General features: G+C 48.7%; 2 protein-coding genes across 9 annotated transcripts in view; both read right to left on the reverse strand.

Annotated features, from left to right (window-relative positions):
- Heph (polypyrimidine tract-binding protein 1 heph) overlaps positions 1-19,270 on the reverse strand; it is a 427,542-nt gene that overhangs the window by 171,301 nt on the left and 236,971 nt on the right. The window lies entirely within an intron of this gene.
- LOC143358821 (uncharacterized) overlaps positions 12,072-19,270 on the reverse strand; it is a 49,257-nt gene continuing 42,058 nt past the window's right edge. The window contains exon 3 of the mRNA XM_076796296.1: positions 12,072-12,164. Within this exon, the coding sequence (XP_076652411.1) occupies positions 12,141-12,164 (24 nt within the window). The 3' untranslated portion in view covers positions 12,072-12,140. The remainder of the gene's footprint in view (positions 12,165-19,270) is intronic.

Here is a 19,270-nt window from a genome sequence, read left to right on the forward strand (position 1 = left end):
AGAGAAGGGAGTCGGAGGGTTGGAAAAAGGTGAACGAAAAATAGCCGACAAAACGGGAACACGGTGGCGTGTATGGGCGACGGTTGCCCGGAAAAAAGGGTTGGATTTCATGGTAAAAGGGTGGCGCGTGCTCGGGTATTAAGCGGGATGGACGTCCGCGCGAGAGGGGGATGCAAAAATGCGGCCGAGAAAAACGACACGCGCCTTTCCGTTCTTTTGTTAGGGGCACCCCTCAGGGGTGAAATCTCGCCGCGATAATGGCACCGACACACGGTCGAACCTACGGGCCGGGCAACCATAATTCCTCTCGCATCGGCTTGGCCCGGGTGTGACGGACACCAGTTCAACAGTTCACTTTTATTCGCCGTCCGTATCACTCGAGTGGGATTATTCTAACGCGATCGCCGTGAGCATAATTTCGACAGATTTGAAAATAAATTTCTTCTTTCGTGGTTGCCGTGTGCTCGTGGCCCGTGAAGAGGATCGTGATTCGAGGCGGGCATAAAAATTCCAGGGGTGGAACGGCAGCGACTGATGACAGTTGACCATTCCGGATAGAGGAGTCAACGTAAGCAGGATCGGCCGGGACGATAAAGGTGTCCTGCGACGCGAAATCAATTCTTTTCCAGTCGGAACGGCCTCGATTGGCATCTCCCACGATTTTATTACTCATCCGCGGGGAAACGAGGCACTGGTGGCGCAACGACGACGGGGGTTGCAGGTTCGAAGCGTTCCGGCTAAGTTGCTCTAGGAATAGCTTCGTTCGGCTCGAAGCCTTTCGCGGGTTTACGGCGCAACTCTGTCGGACGACCGTTTCCGCGAGTATATCACGTCGTAAAAGGGACAAGTTGCCGGTATTCCGATCAACGGAGCCCCGAGGAAAAACCGGCGGCCGATATTCGGCCGGGTCCCCCCTCGCCACAGGGAAACGTCGAGAAAGTGCCGGGACCGAGCGCGATTTTGGTTACGACGAACGGAACGGTTCCACTTCGAAAAATGAATAAAATGTGCGGTATAAAGTTTCCCTGTATCTCTAATCGTTCTCGAGAAAATCGAGTTCCGATCGATCCGCGTCGCCGGCTCGTTTCCTGCAAGTAGAATGAGCCAACGATGGTCAGGCAGGCTCGCGTTCCAAGTAGAACGAGTCAATACTGAGCTGGCAGGTCGGTATTCCAAGTGAAATCAGCAACGGTCAAACAGCTTCATATTGCGAGTAGAACGAGTCAACCATTGCAAGTAGTACCGAGCGAAAATGGTCAGACGCTTGGGCTGAAAATTTTAATAGTGACATCAAATTTTCGGAAGAGGTTAGCAAAAAGTAAAAATACAAAAATTGTTGCAGTAAAGTTAGACCCAGTTTGATACAAAATCTGCTGCAAGTAGAAATGTTTAGCCATGGCCAGACGCGTCGGGGAAACCCGTTTTAGAATCGTGAAGATCCTAATTACTTTTATTTCTGTTGTTCGGGAACGCTTCGGTTTGTATTTCGAATTACGTCTCACGTTGCGCACGCGAACAAAAGGGAGGAAGGGCGCTCGAAGTGGAAATAGAAGTATCTTAAGGAATGGGAATTACTTTCTTTCTTGGCCAATGGGAAATCGAGGGGAAGAGAGGCGAGTAGGAAAGAGATTTAAAGGGGGGAAGGGAATTCGAATTCGGCGAGTTCATATCGGCTTGATATCCTGGCACTTCTCGCGCCGAAAGTATCAATCCTGACACGCTTCCGGTTTCCGTGACTCCTTCGGGCGACTGTGATCGTTCAATCACGCGGAGCATGCGATCGACTCCGAGGTAATCTACGGGGAACTTCGATGAACGGTTCCCGATCGTAAAAAGGAATTAGAATAATGAGGACGCTTTAGATAAATGGCGGTGATAACGCTAACGACGCGGCCAGTGATCGGTGCCGTCATTGGTCAGACGTGTTCATGTCGGGACAAAAATTTACCAACCCATACCGACGTCAAAATGAATTTTTCCGATAATTCTATGCGAATCCTAATTCCATTTTTAATTCCGTTATTTTTTAAGAGATCGCATTGCCATTCTATAATCCCCGGATAATATTGCCGGAGATATTCGCGGAGCATAAGTCGCATTATTGATTGATCTTGTCAATCCGTCGCGGGCTAATAATAATGAGCCGTTCATTAAGCGGTAATGTATCGATTCAAAGGCACACAAGAACCGGCTAGAATAGGAGGGACTTCCTCCGAATACAATTAACGATTTGATCAATAATAGCCGGACATTATCGCTTTAATTAATTTGAAATGCTTTGTTTCGTAGTCGCGTAATATCTTTGGCCGACTGCCGATTAATTTACATCCATCAATATTCCGTTTCACATCGACGGCGGCGGCGGCTGCCCCGAGAGTTCTATCGGCTTGGAATTTCATGCGGAAGGAGGAAGATCAAAGTCTCAAGTGGAAACCTCAATGCTCGAACCGTCGCGGCCACCTGCATTAAAGGGAATCGAGTCGACGCACGATCGGCCGCGGCAATGCAAACCTGACGATTCTTGACGTACGCCAATGCGTTATCCAATACACAATCGAATTACGACGCACGCAAGACCAAGCGCTCGTTACACTGTAAACAATTACGCAATCTCGCCTTTGCAACGAAACTCAGAAACACAGTAAGCTAGCTCACTTCAAAAAATTTGCGAGCACATACATCACACAGATTCTTAAATACAAATATTTTCCAGGTGGTATACATTTTTTATTTCCACAGGAATAATCTATGAATTATTTTCAAGTTGCTTAACGGTACTTTCCAGACAGCAGAAATTTTTAGCGTTTGCAAAGAAATTTTAAAGTGACATGTGCTTTTGTTACTGAGGTTACAAATTTTTTTCATCTACTACGGAAAAATTTATTTAGTTATTTGCGTATTTAATTGTGGAACGGTATGTGTACTGCCCACTCGCGGCAGTTGCTCCTCCTACAGGAGCTGGCGAGTTTGTGCAGGGGGAAGAGGGCGGGGATAACGAAGAGATTATTGCAAGGGCGACGCGATACAGGGGACGCACTATGTCCTGATAAAAAAGATAGAAAAATATATTTGTACGAATATGTCGGAAAATTTCAACAATTGTCAAATGTTACATAGTTGCCGGCTAATAGCCCCAGCATTCATGCACGCTTACAAACTGTGGCCGTAGCTTTTCGGTAGATAATCCGTACGGAAACCGTGTGTGCTTCAAAATGATCCTCTATTTACACACTGTACATTCGAAACAGAATGATTAATGACGTTATCGTGAAACGCATAATCCCCCGCCCCCTGGCGCCCCACGCCCGTCACGCCCCTCCGCGAACATCATTTCGATTCACCCCCGTTCGAAATAAGCTTCGATTACGCGTCGGATACGAACGTCGGCGGAAAAACAAGTTTTCCAATGGGGGAAAGCCCGAAAGCCATGAAATTTTATAATAATTTCCGTGTGTAAATATGTAAATAACGAAAATCACGATTCTGTAGAGGCGTATCGACAGAATTTCGAGGATTGTTTAACAATCGTGTGCCCAGCGATCATTCCGATTTGTTTTCGTTTTCCCGAGGACGAGTTTGCGACTCGCATAATCACGACGGGGTGGAAGACACAGCCCCGGCATTAGCCGGTTCCAATCGAAACTGGGTAAAAGCTCGTTATCGGAATTGTCTCAAGCTAAGCAGAAGAGAGCTAATAGCGGCGCATAATGGGCATGGCTCGCGGTCGTGTGAAACACGGCTGGTTGCAGGGAATCATGGGCGCGCTGATGGAGGGGGCACAAGTCAGGCGTTCCCTCACCCCGTCTGTTTTAATGACTACGTTTCAGCGACGGCGATGCGCGATCCATCTCAATACAACTGCCAAGCGTCGCGCAATTCAAATCGCAATGGAAAATCACGGCGACTCGCAGGTCGAATTGCCCCCAACGCAACCGAAAAGAGATCATACCACACAAAAAAAAAAATAAAAATCTGTTCGACTTTTAAAAGAAAATTCCCTGAAACTCAATGTGAGGTACAGACACAACCTCAGGGGGCCACTAAGCCACGCCTCCTAGAGCGAGGCCGACTAAGCCACGCCCACTCGGATACTTTATAGAGTCAGAATTCGCTGTAAACTAGACAACGACGATTCTAAACCATCCTGGTGTCTCTAGAGCAGTACAAAAGACCCGAAGACCTCTAAAATTTTTGTCTCGCCTGCGATTTTCGAGAGCAGCAGTCTGCGCCGGCAATGGACACCTTTGAAATGAATGGGACAACAGTGATTGTAGGCTGGTGGGGCTCCGGAAAGTCAGGTTCTTCGGCAAACAACGGAACCGGGGCGAAAGAGTGCCGTGTACCGAATAAAACGGACGACCGAGTTTCCTTGAGTTTAATTAAACCGTTGTTCGGACTCGACCATCTACATTCCGCGATACGCAGCACGGCCGCGACTCGCAGCAGGCCATCGTGTATATCGGGCACACACAACGATGTAGAAAGGGAAACAGAGGGAAAGAGGGAAGTCGATTTCCTGCCGCTTCGCCCTACTATCTTCCTTTTTCTCCTCCTTCCTCTTTCCCCTCTTCGCGTTTCCCCCCGACCGCCCGCTCGCGTCTCGTTCGGCGGCTGTTCATTCTTCCCCTTTATCTCTCCGTTCTGCCGGTATTGACTCCTAAAGGCAGCGTGTCTCTATTTCACTCGGTTGTCGACGCGACTCCCTCCCTCGTTAACGATACGGCCCACAGATACGACGCCCCATTGTCTGAGCCAACGCCGGGCTGCACAACAGCTAAGTGCCAATGCGTGTGTTGATTGATGGAGACACGTGTGACCATGTGCACCCGCGGACGTTGAATAATGCGATTTGCGGCCGGGTCGCGTGATAATTGGCGACGGTCCACGGCTGCCGGCCTCTTTCTTCCTCGGACTGCCCTTTCGAACTTCGAGTGTTCCTTCACTCTCCCCCATAGTTCGAGCCCATTGAAATCGCATCGGTGGACGGTACCTGGGTCTATTGGGAACCGTTCTCCTGATCAATTGGGAGTCCTTCTGATCAATTTGAGAGTCCTTCTGGTGAATTTGCAGTACTTCTGGTGAATTTGCACTCCTTCTGGTGAATTCGGAATCCTCTTGATAAATTGTGAGTCCTTCTGCTAAAATTGGGAGTCCTTCTGATGAATTTGAAATAGCTCTGAAAAATTGGGAGTCCTGATAATTTGAGAGTCCTGATAATCTGAGAGTCCTGATAATTTGAGAGTCTTGATAATTGGGGAGTCCTGATAATCGGGGAGTCCTGATAATTGGGGAGTCCTGATAATTGGGGAGTCCTGATACTTTGGGAGTCCTGATACTTTGAGAGTCCTGATAATTTGGGAGTCCTGATAATTTGGGAGTCCTGATAATTTGGGAGTCCTGATAACTTGGGAGATCTTCTGGTAAGTTCGGAATCCTCCTGATAAATTGTGAGCCCTCCTGATGAATTTGCAGACTTCTCGATGAATCTGGAGTGCTCGTACCGCCCTGTGGCTGGGTCAGAGAAGACCCACGACCAGTTTCAAACATCCGAAGTAGGGGAACCTAATGGAACGGTCAGCAGCTGAATGAGAGACCAAACCGAGGGATCGGAGAACGCCGGAAAAGCATTTCCCGTTCGATCACCTTGAAGAAACAGTTGTCCGCGTCGTAAACCCGTCGGTTTTGCGAGCGAGAGCGTCGGGATCGAAGCTGCCAGAACGTCGCTTGGCAGCGGGAACGAACAGCCCGGATCACGGATTGACAGTAAACCTATTAGAATCGGCAGCGAGCTCGCTAGGATAGGATCAACCCTTATCCGTTACACGTCGCGTCAACTTTGGAGCTTTCGCGCGCATGGACTGCTGCTAAGAAGAATTCCGTACGGTCCCTCGGTATCGCGTGCAACAAATCTGTGTATATTTTTAATAAATGGCCCCGAGGATGTTCATCCCCTGGCAAATTGATAGGATCAACGACACACTAATCGCGAGGAGATTCTTCCCTGGCCCCAGATTGCGGCACCTTTCGGTTATCCCGGGGATCTCCGGGCTTGTTTCCCCGTTGTCCGAAGTATACCAGGCCGTTTCACGATTCTGGACGATCGCTATTCTTTATCTCTGTCGCTCGGGGCTGGTCTCTCTCTCTCTCCCGCCTTATTTTTCGCCGGTGCGTTATCGCGGGGCAAAGCCAACTCCAATTACATCCGGAATACCGGATCCCCCTGCGCACACGCTCGGCTGGCCAATTGAAAAATAATAGCAACCCCTCGGATCCTCTGCCACCCCTTGGCTCCTCTCCATCTCTGTCGGAGATGAACGCGCCCGAAGACCACCACCTATCCTCTGGGAATACTACCGCAGAAATACGTCGATGCCACAGCGAAACGCGGACCCACTCGATTCGGGAACCTCTCAATGCGATAGGGTCAATAGTTCAGCCGAAAAAATTCTCAAATGCCAAAAGCGACCATGAAAACCAAAATACCACCTGAACTGGGTTCCATCCGAGTTCCATTTTTCGAAAAGGTGACGTTGCCTTCGAAGGCAACATCTGGACATGTCTGAGTGTCCGTCATACCTTGAAGCTGATAGTTTGACGATCGACACGTTTTTCCATAGCGGTAAACGAAAGGCAGAAATTAGGAGTGAGACAGGATTAATCCGAGTTGCTGGCGAAGCCCTGGAAGAAGAGAGGGGTTGGCGAACCACGCCTGAGGCTGCCGGGAAAGGCAGGGTCACTGCATGAAAGTGCCCGGAGCGGCTGTCAAACCAATTAAGCCCGTCGCATTGTGGAGGCTGCTTTTAGGGGCTTTGTTGCAAACCGTCGGTTATGGCCCGGCGTAGCAGTGTCGTTGCGTCTGTAATGGATCAGTTTTATGGGTGAGCGTGGATGATGCCGATGCGACCCCCGGACCCACAAAAGCGACCACAAAGTTCCCGATGCATTAGAAGCGCAACGGAGAGGCCCGCCGAGGACGTTGTTGTGCATTCGATTGTTCCCGCCACGAAGGACCTGGTCAGTTTCTACAACGAACATTTGATGGCTGAACTTCGGACACGATATTGCAAACAATCTTGACGGGAACATACGATAGGTTTGCTGTTGAAAGTATTCTCTGTTCAGGATAAGTGTCCGAAATGGACCCGTCCATCATCATCTTGAGCCATTTTGATTCCTAACAAATTTTTCTCAGCATCTGAGCTGACACCTATTGTAGGACCACCTGGCATCCTGACAACTGTTACCTAACCTCAACAACTCACCTAGCACCAAAATGCGACAGATATGTGTTGCCCTATGAAAATGATAAGGTTTGGAAGATTGGGTGATTAAAAGCAATCACTGTTCGGGATAAGTGTCCGAAATAGACCCGTATATCATCATCTTGAGCAATTTTGATTCCCACCAAAATTTTTCTTACCATCTGAGCTGATACCCAATTTAGGACAACCTGGCATGCTGACAACTGTTACCTAACCTCAACAACCCACCTAGCACCAAAATGCGACAGATATGTGTTGCCCTATGAAAATGATAAGGTTTGGAAGATTGGGTGATTAAAAGCAATCACTGTTCGGGATAAGTGTCCGAAATGGACCCGTATATCATCGTCTTGAGCAATTTTGATTCCCACCAAATTTTTCTTAGCATCTGAGCTGACACCTATTGTAGGACCACCTGGCATCCTGACAACTGTTACCTAACCTCAACAACTCACCTAGCACCAAAATGCGACAGATATGTGTTGCCCTATGAAAATGATAAGGTTTGGAAGATTGGGTGATTAAAAGCAATCACTGTTCGGGATAAGTGTCCGAAATAGACCCGTATATCATCGTCTTGAGCAATTTTGATTCCCACCAAATTTTTCTTACCATCTGAGCTGATACCTAATTTAGGACAACCTGGCATCCTGCCAACTGTTACCTAACCTCAACAACCCACCTCGCACCAAAATGCGACAGACATGTGTTACCCGATGAAAATGATAAGGTTTGGAATATTGGGTGATTAAAAGCAATCACTGTTCGGGATAAGTGTCCGAAATGGACCCGTATATCATCGTCTTGAGCAATTTTGATTCCCACCAAATTTTTCTTACCATCTGAGCTGATACCCAATTTAGGACAACCTGGCATGCTGACAACTGTTACCTAACCTCAACAACCCACCTAGCACCAAAACGCGACAGACATGTGTTGCCCTATAAAAATGATAAGGTTTGGAAGATTGGGTGATCAAAAGCAATCACTGTTCGGGATAAGTGTCCGAAGTGGACCCGACTCATCAGTGATAGATTAACCCGGTACAATTTTTCTAATATTTCCATCTGGGTAATGGATGTAGAGCGATTCCAGTGGAACAAAGCGGCTGTAATCCGCAAAGGGAGTACGCGACTCTCGTCGGGGTCCATTACTGCCCGTTAAACGCAACAAGGATCGTTCCCCGGGTCCGTTCGGATTACCTTATGTCGTTCCAGTTAATTCGAGGCGAGGAAGCCGGGCCCAGTCGGGTTTCACCCCGGCGATCCGGGCTTCCTTCTTATGCAAACCGCGAAAGGCATGCAGAAAGCGGGAAGGTTAAGAGCGTTCCGCTGGATATTAAACGTTAATTATACAACGAAATTTACTTAGAAATATGACGAGAGAAACGGAGAGCCGGTGAGAAGGGTCGACAGGAGAACGAACGAACACGGCCGCCGGAAAGGGACGCGGTGGCCCGGGGAAAGAGGGGAAAGAACGAATGCTGGGAACTACCCCGGAAACTAGCTCGACAGTTTAAGGAGAACCAACCGGGGGCTGCAACCCTGGTAAACTTTGCCTCCTGATTGGACATTTATGGCAGCGAGTCGTGAACGCCGATTACAGACGTTAATTAGCATTTATCGTTGCTGGTTGTTGACTGTGCCCGCGACCATCCCGGAATTTTCTTGCTCCTCCGCCCGGCTAATTGCGAGACCCAGTTTCGCGCAAACCTAACAAATAAGGGAAGAATATAGAATAAAATTTTTTTTAGTTTTTTACCCCGAGACATAGTTTTACATGTAGAATCACACCCCTTGCCCACGTGTACGTGTTATTCGAACTGTATACAATGAATTCTCGATATATGTCGCCAAGGCCTCGATGATAAACGTCGTGGACTTATCCCCAGTACCGCGGGGTATACCCCGTGAAGGGCCTCGAATCTCGAGAGGCCTTGGACGCCGAGGAGTGTAAGGTCGCGTGGGTCAAAGAATAGTGCAGTGATTTCTCTATATGTGTCGCCAATGCCTACAGGATAAACGTCGCGGAATTATCCCCACTGCCGCGGGGTGTTCGAGAGGCCTCGGACGAAGAGGAATGTAAAAATAACACTCCTGTACGATACATGACGCTGTCAAGGCCCGTGTTGATGACATATATCGAGAAATAATTGTAATTCCGAGGAGTTCGGGAATCGTGTTTCGAGAAGCGTATCTGTGTTGCAATAAGGAAATGCACACAGGCTGTTTCGCGGATGCCAACCACGCGTCCGTGTCGTGAAATGGGAAATATATTTCCTGGACGACGTGACGACATCTGCCGCGCGTTTCGTTGTCCGTTCGCCCTTTCCCTCGACACGGATCACCCCAGCCCCTGCCTCATTTTTTTCACTTTCCATTTATCCCGGCTTCTGCGTTCCGCGTGCCCCGGGGATTCAGCGAAATCCCGAGATTCGGTGATGTATGTCGCTCGCCGCGGCGCCCCCGCGATCGCTATATATCCTCTGTTTGTTTTCGTTTATTGGATCCTTCGACCGTTTTCATTTTCCTCGTGAAACACCGCGCCGCGACGGCCTCCGCCGGATTACAGCGAATTCTCGATATATGTCGCCAAGGCCTGGACGATAAACGTCGTTATCCCCTCTACCGCGGGGTGTACCCCGTGAGGGGCCAAGAAGCTCGAAAAAGGCCGAGGACGTGGCAAAGTCCAAGATTATGTCTCCTGTACGATACATGACGCTGGCAAGGCCCGCGTTGTCGACATATATCGAGAGTTCACTGTACCTATGAGGGCTTCGGGTTGTCAATCTTAGCGAGCCTAATTATTAACACCGAAATTGCCGGAGGACCTCTCCCTGCAGGGGACCTGAAACGCGCCTATAACGAGAGTGGTACCCTAATTTTTATTGATCCTGGATCTCGATTCATCCTTGAGCTCTTGATCGATCCTTGATCTCGAAGGATTTCACCCGACAAAATTCTTATATTGACGTCGTCTAAGTGTCGGATGTCAAGCATCAGTTAAGTGTCCGCACCAAGTCCCAGACTAGTAGCGAACCGTAAATCGTATCTCAGCTTCCCCAAATTCGACCAAACATTTTTACCGCGAGTTCCAACGGGTGCTGCAGCGAAAAACGAAGATACCCTCTGCGTCAAAGGGTGAAGCGTCATCCCGACAGAATTTTGGAGGCCGAACAAAAAAAACTATGCGCGCCAAGGTGTGTTCAGGGAAGACAGCGAAGCGAAAATAGGAAATTCGCGGGTGTCGATCGCGCGGCGGCTTCTTTCGTGATCGATGCACCATGGGGTGTCCGGATCGAAATCGGTGAATGGCCAGAAGCGACGTGCACGGGTCCGCCATAATACACTTTCCATCGTCATAGCAAGCCGGGGGCCGCGCAGTGAATGTACGACGACGTTGGGTACAGATTATGTGCATCCACCATGCACGCACGTAAAATCCCTTCGTCTCATCCCCTGATCGCGCCGTGTCTCTTTGTGTGCCACCCCCCACACTCTCTCCATCCCCCTCTCGCTCTTTGGCAACCCTGGGGTTCTCGTTCTAGGGGGTGGGTGGCACTACAGTGATCGTCTCTCTTTCCAGCTATGCCTCGCAGCGCTCCTCTCTTTTCCTGTCTGTCATCTATCTCTGTGGGTCGCCCGGTGGAATCGCGTGTGAACGCCGCCGCTGCGTGTGTGATGTGGTATTTCCAAGAGAACGTTAATTAATAATTTAATCGAAGAGCCTGTTTCGGTCCTGCAACGTCGGATCCGCCGCTGCAGCCTCTCTAATTAAAACCGACCCCTGTGTGCGCGCTCCTCGAGGCACGCGGCAGACCAACACACACACACACGAGCACTCACGCACCACACACACACACACACAAACAAACGCAAAATCATACACAAACTTGTCCAAACATACACACACATGACCATACGGACATAAACAGACACACATGAACATACACAAACTGAGTCAAGCATGCACATACACGATCATACACGAACACACCCATACACACACACACACGCAGTCATACACATACGCCCGCAAACATACACAAATTTACAGAAACTTGCACGCGCATGCAGGGCCGTGGAAATAAGAGAGCCCTGGCACAACCATAGTGTCCACCGAACGCCAGAGCGCGTTCGCCAGCAAGGATCCATCGATCCCTCCGGTCCAACGCCGGAAATCAGATTTCTGCCGAAGGTTAAACCGCGTTACTTTGCACCGGAGCACCGCTCCGGATTAAGCGGCTTGTAATTTGCGGCGTACCCTCGTCACGCCCGGTTTTTCCCAGCAGCCCTCGGACATCCCGCGACAGTTCTTCGGGGAAAAGTTCGCGAAACCGTCCCCTTACACGTGTTGTTTCCCTTGTTAACCCCTTGTATCGCGATTTCCGCCGCAAATTGCGCCCATTAGAGCCACTTCATCGGTGATCAGGAGAAGAGAGCTGGGATGGGGATCCGATCTGGATTTTCGTGGGTCATTTCGACAGAGGAAAATATTTTCTGGGACCCCAGGTCCTCAAAAATAGAATAAAAGGGTTATCAATTTTTTCCTATTTTAAGTCTTTGTTATCCTGGTTGCAGTCTCGTGTGGTTACTCGCACTTGGAAAATTTCACCCAAAAAGCATACGCATTTGCACTACAGAGCAATGACCTTGTTCACAATTACCTACAAGCGAAATAATTGTGGACATTTCGCAAAAAGTACAATCCAAAGAAATGTCCACTGGCCCTGAGCATCTATCCAAAATTGTATACCAAGCATTGTGCCAGTGTCTTCGCAAAAAAAAATGAAATTAAAAATAGGAAGGATTGGCTTTAAATATACCATATTTAAAAATTTTTAAGTACTTGCCTACGGCCCCCACAAAGTTCGCCAGTCTAAGTAACGAATAGTTGGCTTACCTGCAACAAAGGAAAAATATATTATAAGACATTTTGAAAGCAGCGTTTTAAAAAATAATTTCTTGTTAATTGTCACTATGTTGCTGTTAAGATGAGAAGAGTTTTCTTATCACTGTGACGATGTTCATTGAGACCAGAGAGCATAACACAAAGTAACTGATAGTGACAACAGTCTCAATGGACACGGTGCATTCACACAAAGTTTCAGGTCGGTTAATAACTAAGCCCTGAAACAATGGAAATGCTCGGTCATAGCGTTTCCGCGTGCCAATTTGTATCGCCTTGCTCGGTCTTCAGTTGGGAAAACTTGGGCAATGGAATTCGTGGTTGCACGAACACGTCAATGTTTTGTTATACATTTTTTTCTTAAACAAAAGAACATCTTAACTTAACACTTTCTCTTATTACAAAAAAACAACGGGGATACTTTCGGTGAAAGTCTACAGGGTGCTTGCCTCGTAAAATTTGTTCAGTGGTACAGTGAATTCTCGATATATGTCGCCAAGACCTGGACAATAAATGTCGCGGAATTATCCCCTCTACTGCGGGGTATACCCCGTGGGGGGCCACGACTCTCGAGAGGCCTCGGACGCCGAGGAGTGTAAGGTCGCGTGGGTCAAAGAATAGTGTAGTGATTTCTCTATATATGTCGCCAAGGCCTGCAGGATAAACGTCGCGGAATTATCCCCACTACCGCGGGGTGTACCCCGCGAGGGGCCACGAAGTTAGAGGCCTCGGACGCCGAGGTAAAAATAACACGGGCATGTCCTGGACGATATAAGACGCTGACAAGAACCGTGTTGATGACGTATATCGAGAATTCGCTGTATTGTGTTAGATCCGAGATTCAGACAGAGGGCTCCAAGGATTATTTCTCGATGGTCCCGCGGAGAAGTTTCCGTCTCCCATCAGGATTTGCCGGCATCCTCTTTGCCAATTAGCCCAGTAAATAACTGCGTAATCGTATTCGAAGACGTAGTCGCTAATGAATGAGAATTACTCGGCGGAACGCTAAAAAGGGACGGGTCTCGTTATTACGAGCCGGTCGCGTGGCGCGCGTAGCATCACGGGCAAAGTAAGATTACCCATGACTTTTGCCTGGGAAAAGTTTGAGGCGAACGATGTAATTTTCTCTCGATGACGTCACGCGTCTCCTCCAGAACGTCATCTCTCTCTCTCTCTCGCTCTCTCTCGCGCGCCTCGAGAGACAGAGAGATGAAACCTCGGGAGGGACGATACTTAATACCAGCTTTTTACATGACGCATGGTCTAATTTCATGAAAGTCTATTAAAGGCACGAGTGGCCTCGAGGAGTCCGAGGTACGGCTGCGTTTATAGATTCAACGAAGGGACCGGGAAAAACAAAACGGTTCCTTCTAACTCATTACGCCGGCGAGCCTTTGACTCTGTTCACGTCGCAAATCCCGAGTCCCGGGGATCTTACAGGACTCGTCACCTCGAGTAGCCGAGCCGGAAAATTCACCGACCCTGAACAAGGTTAATGAAGCTACCTGCGGGGAATGTAAATGAACTATATAATTTTAAGTTCTGGGAGGGTGAACAAGTTGGACCCCGAAGGGTTAGCAATTCTATTGGGATGTTGGAGAAATAATTCTAAATTGTTAGATCAATTTCTTCGAACGGTGCGATTAGGCGAAAAATTGTGTTGCCAGGGTAGAGGATCGCCGAGCTGGAATAGGCTTGCTCCACGACAGGGTGGAGGTAAAATTTTGATGAGACGAAGAGATGATGAGGGTGGTCGAATATCCGACGCACGTATGCCCGGAAAACCCTTAGCGCATCACGCACGGAATTGAAGACAGAGAATCCGTGTCGGAGGGGCTGCTGGATCCCTGGGGAGGGTAGCATTTCTCGGTGCCATTTGGCTGAGAATCACTTCTGGGGGCTAGGGCGAAGGACCTGGAGGCAGTCTAATCGCGTTACCGCGGCCAATCCTGGCCCCTCTTGAATCGCCGAAGAGAAACCCGGCTCTCTACTTCTCTCTCTCTCTCCCTCTCTCCTCTCCCGGGCGAAAAAATGCAATCGCGTCCTGCGATTAATGTTTAAAAAGGCGCGGCCGCTCCATTCTCGAAATTACTCCTAGCCCGCGTGACCCCGTGAAAACGAGCGGAATTTTTCCTCCGCGACGGTGAGCAGCTTCAACGAGATTAGTCCGCTTTCATGGCGCCTTAGCAGCCGGCGCGCATACCCGCCGTATTAATCCTTTCAATACCACCGAACGCTAGAAATCCCCCAGCACCTAATGAAAATCTTCGTTATTGCACCCGGTAACACATGTTCCACTTAGCAAGAGCGAGACCTGAATCTCGGTTCTCTCGCGAAGGCAACATGTAACACTTGTCACCGAAGCAATAAACAATTCCGAAGAAGTTTCAAAGAATTTTGTTGTCACGATCGAAACGTCCAACTTCTGCTAGGTCACAATTATTTTCTTAGGAATTATTTCAGGCTGCACGTCGTCGGGAAAATTGTTGGGGGTGTTTCGGTGTTAAAGGGGATGCCGTAAATGAATCGCCAAAGGGTTGGGGATGCCAGGATTACGGTTGGCAGCGATCACGTGAAAAGTAGGAGAAACGGATAATTTCCCAGGAAGTACTGGAAACAATGGAGATAACGAAGGATCCCAATAATACTAATGGGAACACAGTCTACTAATCAAGCGCCATCTGGAACGGCGAACGTAATCGATCACAGCCATCTACATCTCCTACTGCTTAAGTAACACCCCCCCCCCCACCTCTCTCTGTTCTTAATGCACTTTTGCGCGATTCGGTTGCTACCGTTCCGAAAAATTAGGTGCAATTACTTCATAAGATAGGCGTGATTAAAAACAATCAATTTAATGGTACAACACAGCCCCCGACTCTGCACGCTTTTCGACTGACCTCTCTACGTTCAGTACGACCATAGCCACGCTAGACCCCTAGCATGTTAGGTTCTTTTTGGAACCCTAACACGTTAGGCCCTGTCGGGTCCAGCGACGTTAGGTCCGAGTCCAGTCCGGGAAATGTCAGGTTTCAGTCATGCCCTGGGGATGTTGGGCTTGATCATGACCATGCCAGGTCTAGTCATAACCTAGCCATGCCAGGACTTGTCATAACCTAGCCATGTCAGGTCTAGTCATAACCTAGCCATGCCAGGACTTGTCATAACCTAGCCATGCCAGGACTTGTCATAACCTAGCCATACCAGGACTTGTCATAACCTAGCCATGTTAGGTCTAGTCATATCCTAGCCATATCAGGACTTGTCATAACCTAGCTATGCCAGGACTTGTCATAACCTAGCCATACCAGGACTTGTCATAACCTAGCCATGTTAGGTCTAGTCATATCCTAGCCATGTCAGGACTTGTCATAACCTAGCTATGCCAGGACTTGTCATAACCTAGCCATACCAGGACTTGTCATAAACTAGCCATGTTAGGTCTAGTCATATCCTAGCCATGTCAGGACTTGTCATAACCTAGCTATGCCAGGACTTGTCATAACCTAGCCATGCAAGGACTTGTCATAACCTAGCCATGTCAGGTCTTGTGATAACCTAGCCATGTCAGGTCTAGTCATAACCTAGCCATATCAGGACTTGTCATAACCTAGCCATATCAGGTCTAGTCATAACCTAGCCATGTCAGGGTTTATCATAATCTAGCAATGCCAGGTCTTGTCATAACCTAGCCATGCCACGTCTAGTCATAAACAAGCAATGACAGTATTTGTCATAACCAAGCCATGTTAGGTCGGATCAAAATCTGGTCAGGCTACGGGTCTGGCCACAGGCTAGTCACGTTAGGTGTGAGTTAGACTCGGTATACAACATGATGTAGACCATATTGCTTGTCCCCGAGTTAGGACAGTTCGCTCGTTAGACGCGGCAGTAATTCCCTGTAATCGAGGAAGCTGCACGGCCAGGTTCTAAGAAACTGGACGAGGCCGTGGGTATATCGCGATGCGCAAAGTAATAATGTAAGTTACGGTTATGCTATAGTTCAGCTTCTGTTGCGACTTCAATGGTTACTGTTTCCATAACATTAATCGTCATAGCACTATTATACAGTGTAACACAACCCCTCCCCCGGAACAGGTTGTGTTCTTTAACGGCGCAGCCGCAGCGACTGGGTCAAACTCTAAGCTATTATAATTTACTGCCGCGCGTTAGCAGGACCCCCGGGTAACTTAGCCGAAGCAAGGCGAAACCCTAACTGAGCGAAACCCAGCGACTCGAATCGATTCCTTTCGAATGGAATTTGTTGGCTGCTCTCCTTCTTATTTCCTTATTCCATCTTCGATGACGGATACTCTTATTCTCTTTTCAACGACGACGACGACGACGACGACGACGACGAAGTAGAGAGATCCTAGAAATTCACGCTCGCGGAAATGTCTCCTCGACCGGGAATATCCGCTTATCCCTACAAAAGTGGCGGAACGAAGGATGGGGTTTGAAAATTTACGCGCGACGGATTCTGCTGCTCGTTTGCGCGCACACCCCCGGTCCTACGGAAGTCGAAGGTCTCTGGAGCGTGCGAATCGAGATATCTCGATTAGATACCTGATCCCGAGGCTCAGACCGAGCGGAAGCGTATTTTTCTCCTCCGGCTCTCCAACGATAATCTTGTCCCTCCACGTCTCCCTCAAAATACCGTCGATCCCCCGCAATTATTATTTCCAAAATCAACTCTTGCACTGCAAACATTTTCACGCTAAAACAGGGTCTATCAAGTCCGATGCAGTTTTTAGAGAGTAATAGTTCTTAGAACATCCTAATTTGAGGTTGTCACAATGATTTTACATTGCAAATATAAACTCTTCTAAATCCCCGGACACTACCCCAAACCCCGGTAACAGCGTAAGGGTTGATACGAAATTCATCCGTTCCACTACGAGCACATAAAACCCCGAATGTAAAATAATTACCAGCCCCAAAAATTGATATTGTTTGCAACGCAACAAACGATGCGAACTTGCCCGGCATCGACTAAAAAATAGTGTCCCGGGTGGAACAACCGTCTCAATTACAAGTCCCTTCCTCTGGGAGAACGGTGAACCGTTTCGCGTAACAGGGCCGCAATTAATAAACATTCACGATTGGCGAACCATAACAAAATTAGTGAAATTGAAGTGTCAATGATGTACGCCGGCCGGCCGGCCGGCTCTCTGAATTGCACGGCTGCTACTCGTTTAATTGGCGTTCGCCCGCCGCGTTTCAATTTCCATCGACACGCGAACTCGGTTGGACACCAATTCGTTTTGGCTGCGATACGCGTCCCGTGGTTCGTTCTTTGATTCCAGCTAGCCAGGCTTCTACCGTTCCGGATGCTTTAGGAGAACGTGATGATTGCATTTAGGTGGGGGCTCGAGATTGGTACAGCTTACTGTGGAGGATCAGACCCTAAAAATCCTGGGAATGACAGGTACTAAATTTTCCTGAACTCATTTGATAAGAAGAAACTAGGGCTTTCTAGGTCCCAGGAGGCTTGGGAAAGGGGTCATTGTTAGTCTAGGTGATTGGAGCTACCCTGAACTGGACCTAGACGCCTAGGAGACTCTGAGAGCCCTGGGTCCTAAAAAGATGGATAAAGGAAGCAACTGACACTCTAGGTGACCAATTATGTCCTGATACCCTAAACTGAATCTAGATCCACCTGGTAGCACAGTGTAGAGCTACTGAGATTTCAGTTTGCCCAGGGGTAGCTATGACAGGCAGGGTGCCTATGAAGTTCCTAGCTAGCCTCAGGCCCTGAAAGACTCCAGGAAGGACCCATTTGTTACCTGGAGCGGTGAGACTCGAAACACAAAGCCCCATGTCACCCCAGTTCCTAAAAGTCCCAAAGTAGATCAGTTAGTCTCGACAATCAGCCATACCCAAAACTATTCGAGGATTTCTCGGCAAGGTTTTAGGCTCCTACGTACGAGGTGGATCCATCCAGGTCCTGAAAGACTCGAGAGCCATAGGGTCGCCGTGGAAAGTGAAAGAATAAGGTAAAGACAGTTCTCTCGCAACACGCTCGGCTCCCGGTGTTCCGGCCGGATGAGTCTGCAGGCGTGCGGCGTAGGTGGAAAAGGCGACCCGGCGGAATTCGACTGATGCATAGTCAATCCCGAAGTGGTTTGGAAGCGGATGCTGAAAAGGCGGATGATGCACGTGGCTTCTGCCCCCCCCCCCCCTGGGAGTGGTGCAGCCGTTGGTTATACCGCGAAGTTACTTCGCGCGTAGGGCCGCGGAGAGAGCTACTACAGTTGACGGTCACGAGCTTCGTGAGTGCGATGGAGTAGGAGTAGAAGGAGGAGAAGGAAGAGCTGGAGGGGGGCAGAAAGTCAAATTTGCTCATGATAATGCGGCGAATTTCTCGCGGAAAAGTGGAAACTGTTTGCGCCTCGAGATCGTCACCGTCGGTTCCATTTTACGTGTGCAAGTTGCCTTCCTTTCGCGGAAACTTACGGCTGCGAGAGACGTCGCGAGGGACGAGGCGGTGAAAAGGAGGAGGAGGGGGGGGGGGTCGAAGGAAAATTCGAAGAACGCCATAGCGAGGAGCGTGGAAATTCATTATAATTTCCCGGCGCTCGGGAACTCGAACGACACGACACGACGCGACGCGACCAGGCGATGACAATGGTCGGTTGATTGTCAGCGGATCGTAAACAGAAAAATAGAATTTCGAGATTTTAATTGCCGAGAGGGGAGGAGATGATTCTCCATCCGCCGTGGAAAATTGAAGCGACGGCTGAGAGAGGAAATATATGGAGGCGACTCTCCGAAGGGAAACCCGCAACGGGGAAGCGGAGATGTTGGATCATGATTGAAGAAAGAAAGAAAGAAAGAAAAAGAAAAAGAGAAGAGAGAGGGAGAGAGAAAGATGTAAAAGGAGTCCGGGGAAAATATAACAGAGCGGAAAGTTCGTAAGAAAAATGTAGCTCGGAGAGCGGAAAGTATTGTTAAAAATGTGCCCCGAGGTGAGGAGATGGAGAAAAGTCGCAACGGATTATAACGGGAAACTGTTCCTGAAGGAAAGGAAGGAATGTAATTAGGGGCAAAAGAGGGAAAAATTACAAACGATAAGGGAAAAAGGGAGATGCGTTCGTTTG

This window comes from Halictus rubicundus, chromosome 11 (genome assembly GCF_050948215.1).
Source record: "Halictus rubicundus isolate RS-2024b chromosome 11, iyHalRubi1_principal, whole genome shotgun sequence".
NCBI lineage: Eukaryota > Metazoa > Arthropoda > Insecta > Hymenoptera > Halictidae > Halictus > Halictus rubicundus.